The sequence below is a fragment of the Salminus brasiliensis genome, chromosome 14, assembly GCF_030463535.1.
Source record: "Salminus brasiliensis chromosome 14, fSalBra1.hap2, whole genome shotgun sequence".
Classification (NCBI taxonomy): Eukaryota; Metazoa; Chordata; class Actinopteri; order Characiformes; family Bryconidae; genus Salminus; species Salminus brasiliensis.
This window is the reverse complement of record NC_132891.1, coordinates 18,276,275-18,282,999: the sequence shown is the minus strand read 5'-3', so window position 1 is coordinate 18,282,999 and position 6,725 is coordinate 18,276,275. Positions and strand designations below refer to the sequence as shown.

Sequence of the window (6,725 nt, the reverse complement as noted above, 5' to 3'; positions counted from 1 at the left end):
TTTTTAGAGGCAGGGTTTTGTCATTTTCCTCTATTATTTCACTTGATATTCTTTTAATAAAATAGCTGAGACATTATTTGAGACAAGCTACCATTAGCTAGGACTTCCCTATCATGCGGTGCTAACAGTGCTTGGAGGATGAAGACTAGTACAAGACAAATGAAGTGCCACCACATCTTTCCAGACTGTCATTAAGGCAACATCACTAGACAGCTCAACACACTTGGAGGAGAACACTAACTGCCAGTTCTGTTATATTAGCTAACACATGTCTTTACTGGCTAGTATCATGCTAAGTGATATGGAGGGGGGAGCCATACCCACCCAGATAGAAAGAGAGTGTGTAAGAGAGAGAGGGTAGCTGTGGTCTCTTAGACTATCTGGCCAAGTATAACTGTGGTATTGCTATATTGTTATTTACTTTGCATTGTAGACATTGTGAATCATAATGAATGATGCTGAACTTTAACAAAATGAGAGGAATTTCTCTTTTACCTCTATTCAGTTTGTGAGATTTACTGGATAAATAAACTGAACTGACAAAGATGGAAGAATTGTATGACACTTTGGAGGAAGACTGGGATGATGAAGATGAAGCCACACAATACATGATTGAGCAGAGTCTGCTAGAATATGACAAGAGCATCAGTCAAACCCCCAGGTATGAGTCCACATGCCTGTCCTTTTGAACAATACAGTTCAACCTATCTAAATGAGGAAATACACTCAACTGCAGTTTTCCTTTAGTGATCCTGCCCTGGAAAATATTGACCATGAGGAGATTTTTACAGCCATCCAGGCAGGTAAGAGCTATCACCATCACTGTTCTGTTAGCGTATCATTGCGTTCTGTGTCCTGATCTCCATGCTTGGCCACAGGAAATGAAGAAGCCCTGCGGTTGCTGGTGCAGCACAGGGAAGCGTTGTCCATGGCTGACAGCAGGGGCTGGATCCCACTGCACGAGGCAGCGGTGCAGCAGAAGAAGAGCATTCTGGAGATCACTTTTTCAGGTCTGCTTTAGTTCTAGTCTCTGGATCTGTATGTGGTTCTTCTGCACTGTGCAAACTAGCCTTCATTTACACCAATCAGCCATCACATTAACATTACACTGGTTGATGACACCTGTCACATAGTGGAATGTACATATTAGGCAGCATGTGAACAGTCAGTTTTTGAAGGTAATGTGTTGGAAGCGGGAAAAATGGGTAAGCGCATGGATCTGAGCCACTTCACCTCAGAACGTCTCCAAAACAGCAGATCTTATGCAGTGTTCCTGTTACGCAGTAGTTAGTACCTAACAAAAGTGGTCAAAGGAAGGACAACCGGTGATCCTGAGTGACCAAGGCTTATTGATGTAATCCATGGAGGCCTTACCTCACAACCTACAATCTGCTGCTACTGTATTGATGGTTAGCTACCACAGGACACCTTTAGAAGTCTTGTAGAGTCCATGCCTTGACTGGTGAGAGCTGTTTGGGCAGCACCAGGAGAATCTGCACAATATTAGAGCAGGTGGTTTTAATGCTATGGCTGCTGGAAGAGCTCTACAGAAATGGGTTTCATGTAAACAATTACTAACGGAATTCAGAAACTGCCCTGTGTATTATAAATGTGTTTCGAGTCACCGGGTTCAGTTTTTGGCAGTACACACAGCAGTTAATAGGCTAAATATTAATCTGTAGTATTCCTTTCAGTTCTGGGACTGTTACTTAGCAATCCAAACAGAGCAGCTACTGTGTATTGTTCAGTTTCTACTATAAAACTAAGAGTCGGGAACTGAAGTGTGGGCCAACATACAGACCCTTGCAGTAAGGGTTTGTAGAGGAAATGAACAAAACTGTTTTCAGAGTCTCAGAGCTTAAACATGTGTTGGATGTTCAGCATCTCCTCAGGGCTCGGGTCAGTGCCGCACTCTGAAAGGGGAGACCCCGCTCTTCCTCGCCGTTGTCCATGGTCTCAGGGAAAACGCCACATTCCTGCTTCAGAACGGCTGCAGCCCTAACTGTACAAATGAGGACGAGGACTCTCCGTTAGTTGCAGGTATGTAATAACACAGCCGTTCAACAGGAGAGCACATGGATATAGTTGGATTTAGGCTCCTCAAAACAGTTTGGAGTGGATGAGACACTTGGAGTTTAGAGGTGCACTTATGCTTTAATTTACATCCCTGATAGTATTAGTAAATTATATAGATCTGTAATTACAAGAATTTACAGTATGCATCATTAGGCATCTTTTACGGTACACATTCTTCTGGAGTGGTGTCTGTGTATCTTTTAAGACATGATGGATCACACACAGTAAATGAACGCCCAGCGGGGATCTTTTTTCTTTCGTCTTTCTCCAAACAGCCATAAAGAATGACCAGTATGACTTGGCTTCTCTTCTGCTACGCTTTAATGCTACTGTGGACCAAAAAGGCAGTCTTCAGAGAACTGCTCTGCATGAAGCAGCTCTTCTTGGTTTGGAAGACTATGTGTACCTGCTCCTCCAGTCTGGTGCCAACCCAAACGCCTGTGACTCCAGTCATCATACTCCATTGGGATTGGCGGCCCAGGCTGGCCACTTGAATGTTGTGGAAGTTCTACTACAGAAAGGTGATGTAACCGTTATTAACATGGTGTTTTTCCAACTATTTGTGCACTAATATTTGTTAATATTATTGACTTGTTAGTGACCACTATTGACTGAGTTAGAAAGTTTGCTCTAGCAATGTGCGGTAATCCCAACACAGTGGCAGTGGAATACTTTTTTTGCATAATAAAAAAAAAATAACAGAAATATAGTCCAAAATTCATCATATATGAATGAGGCCCTAAAATCCCAAACTGTATTTAGCTTAGCATAGTGGAATAATGAGAGTTTGGTACATGGAAATGGCGTATCATGAACTTTGTGGTGTTTTCCAGCACAACCAAAGACAGGACTGGAAAATGGACCAATTCCAAAACCCCAAGCCCACTAGCGAAAGCATTTACTGACATTTACTGTGCTCAAAAGGAGAACTTAAACAGTGTATGCAACAAAGCAAAAGATGAGGGGAGCCAGCTGGGATCTGCGCTAAGCTAAAAGCTAACACAAAGCTAACAAATCATTGCTAGCTTTTGCCATGTCTTTTCTCCATTGTCCACTTTGTCGAAAACAAACTGGACTGCCTCTGGCTGGCTAAATAACTGGAGCTAACCACACAGTCCAATTGCCCTGCCTACCTACACTGCTGTAGGTTATGCGACTAGCCCCACCATTTCTATTCTGTTATGCCATCTGCAGGTTCTTATAAACACAACTGACCCTTGAAGCATGGCTCTTGGGCACATCAAGGCACTTGACATTTGAGCTGTGTAGCTGAAGGTTTGAAAAGATTCCAAGGTTGGTGGGAGTCTTTTCTTACCCATGCTCAAGGGTGGAAGGAATGTGCAATGGGGAAGAGACTGTTAGAATGGGAACATAGACTATACTGGCATTCGTTTTGTGAGACGTGCATCTATGCACTCTGCATGTTCACTCTATACTCACATCCCTCTCCTCCTCCTCTTTCTCCACCCACTTTTTGAACTCACTCTTAGGTGCCAGGGTATGGTCAAACCCTCAAAGTCCAGATTCTCCAACGGTGCTATTTGAGGCAGCAGCGTCTGGAAACCCTGACATCATCTCTGTGCTGTTAGAGTATGGAGCTGACCCCAACACGCCCACACACACTGGCCATCTACCCATCCACCGTACAGCTTACCGTGGCCATCTGCTGTGAGTGATAGGCTGCCTGTAGCTGTCCTATTCAATACTCTTATGGAACTGCCTGCTACACATATACCAAAGCGTCTGGTAATTAGCAGTATTGCATGTGCTAAAGCAGCAAAATCACATAATATGCAGGACATTAGTGCTCCAGCTCCAGAGCTTGACACCACTTATATGGAAATGTTAAGTAATGTTAAAGAGAACTTTTCAGCAGACACAGTCCCAAGAACAAGACTGCAGTAACACTGGAGGGTGTCCTTCAGTGACTCAAAGTTCTACGGAATTGTCAACAAGCATTACCCAACCACCCTCAGCTATCTGCTGAAAGGTGGAAGGGCCATTACTATACATTTTTAAATGGGGCTAAGCTTTACAATGGGGGTGTGGCAGCATTCTCCCTAAGATGATTATAAAGGCCGCAAAATTTCTGTCATGAATTTTTAGGGGAGCAATAGGCATAAATTGGAAAGACTATAACTGTTACCACAAGGACCAAAGCATCACAGCACTATTTTCACCCTGTCTAAACAGCCCTGTTCAGAGTGTCTGTTTCTTTAAATTATAATAAGCCTCTGCTAATCCCACTCCCCATCATTTCCATTACTCTTCTCCATGGCTACACAAATCCATAGACTTTACTTCTTGTTAATTCTTATTTGTCCCTGTTTGCACTAGCTAGCCAACGTTTACTTCACCTTGAGTTCACATCTCACCCCTCTCTCTTTCATGCACTATGCTGCTGTGACTCTTCATCCTCTCCTTGCAGGGCACTAGAGCATCTGATTCCAGTCACTAAAAAAGAAGCTATTAAAGAAAGTGGCATGAGTCCACTGCATTCTGCGGCTGCAGGCGGTCACTTTCAGTGCCTGGAGCTGCTCCTAGAGAGCGGCTTCGACCCCAATTTCATGCTGCATCCTCGCGTCCGCCGCAACTACGATGACGAGCGAAGATCAGCGCTTTACTTTGCGGTGTCCAACAATGACGTGCAGTGCGCTCGTCTGCTGCTGGAGGCCGGTGCCATGGCCAACCAGGATCCAGTCAGTTGCCTGCAGGTGGCCGTGCGCTTGGGCAACTACGAGCTCATCAATACCCTGCTGCGTTACGGCGCCAACGTCAACTACTACTCGCGCATAAACACCACACACTTCCCATCAGCCCTGCAGCACGCTTTAAAGGATGAAGTAATGCTGCGCATGCTCCTCAACCACGGCTATGACGTGCAGCGCTGCTTCGAGTGCCCCTACGGCCAGAGCTTGCACGTCCCAGTGGACTATGAGGGATGGAGCACCTCGGTCATTAAAGATGTGGTGGTAGGTGGGAAGGCCCAGTTATTCTTAATGGGTGTGTTACATGGAAACCTGATAGGAAAGGGAGGAAGAAGCTACAACAGGAGACACCAACTTGCTAGACAACCAAATCACATCAAATTTGAAGCTATGGGGTGCACCATTCTTTACATTCATATAATGGGGTACTCCATTAAATGTATCAGTTCAACCAGTATAAGAAGTTCCTTGATTTAGCACTGCAAACCACTGCTCAAGAGGGAGTAACTACAGTTACAGTTACTGGTTGAACTGGAATTCTGGCTTTTAAAATAACGAGTGTTTCAATTAGGGTTGCCAGTTCCAGCAAAAATATGCAGCCCAAAGACTGCATTTTGAATAAACTTGCAGACTGTGTTGGTGCTAACAAACTCCAGTCCCTAGGCAGATGCTGGCTGTACTGCAGTTCTACAGAGGCCTCAGTAACTGAGGTGTTTTGTGGTGTGGATACTTTTTTTATATACTATGCTTTTACTATTCCCGTGGCACATCTATAGCACATTTATGCTACATTTCTGTCTGCAGTTCTGTGAAGTGATCACCGTGTCTTGGCTCCAGCACATGGCAGGCCAGGTGGTCAGAATCATGCTGGATTATGTCGACCATGTCACCTTCTGCTCCAAGCTGAAGAGCGTCCTGGTACAACAGAAACAATGGCCAGATATCTGCAGGATTCAAGGTGGGTGAACAGTAGCAACACATGCTCGCGCTGAGATTTACTATGGAAGCATTGACTGTAAGGATAGTTTAAGGCAGGCCTCAATTTGATGGAGCTTATAAAATTACGACATCTTACTCGCCAAAACCTGAAAAGCCAATATCAGAGTATTTAAGCTAACCAGTATTATAACTTTGCACTGACTGTCTTTGCAGAAAACTGCAGGAGCCTGAAGCATTTGTGTCGACTTAAGATCCGGGAGTCCCTTGGTCGCTTGCGTCTTAGGGCTCCGGTTTTTATCAGTTTCTTGCCGCTACCAAACAGCCTGAAGGACTACATCCGCTTCAAAGAGTACGACATTTACAGCAGAGGAAGCTGCGGAGAGTTTGAGTAAAAGTGGACACATTTGCTGTCAATTATTTGTGCCATTTTCAAAATGTTTTCAGTGACAGGATGATTGTTTCGGAATGAGCAGTCTTTGCTTGTAGTCCAAAGACTCTACAAAGCTTCAGCCTGATTTCTTCATAATGGCAGGATTCATTTTTAATTGTTTCATTTTGTGGCTTATGTTACCCTTTGTTTTTGGTGTGGGAGTCGTTTGCTTTTTTTTTTTTTAGCCATATGGAATTGTTTTTCAGCCTATGCACCCAAGATAAGACTTTCAGCAAAAATTACATTTGAAGCTTTAAAATTTTCATTTTTATACAGTATATTAAATTAATTCCTTTTTTTTTGTTTATTTAAATTTGTTGTGCAACTTATTTGTGTTTAATCAGTTTTCACTGCCTTTTTTAACAGCATTAGACCTCTATATCTAACCCTACGTAACTGTCCCGAGGTTTAAGCAGCACATTAAAAAAAAAGAAACACTGTGCTGCACTACAGGAGAACCGGATCGCAGGGAATATTGCAATTTTGGATACATTTAGGAATTGATAAACTGAGTTTAACCTGAGACAGGTTGTACACGAACCAAAGACGCTGTGCAGGACTGCACACGGCTC

The 6,725-nt window shown here is 43.7% G+C and overlaps 1 protein-coding gene across 1 annotated transcript; it reads left to right on the top strand.

Moving 5' to 3' along the window:
* The first annotated feature begins 545 nt into the window (after positions 1 to 545).
* Positions 546 to 6,115, top strand: asb14b (ankyrin repeat and SOCS box containing 14b). The gene is made up of 9 exons (XM_072696320.1): positions 546 to 661; positions 748 to 803; positions 879 to 1,010; positions 1,882 to 2,040; positions 2,352 to 2,597; positions 3,567 to 3,744; positions 4,505 to 5,048; positions 5,589 to 5,742; positions 5,937 to 6,115. The coding sequence occupies exons 1-9, from the start codon at positions 546 to 548 to the stop codon at positions 6,113 to 6,115; spliced, it is 1,764 nt and encodes a 587-aa protein (XP_072552421.1).
* The last annotated feature ends 610 nt before the right edge of the window (positions 6,116 to 6,725 follow it).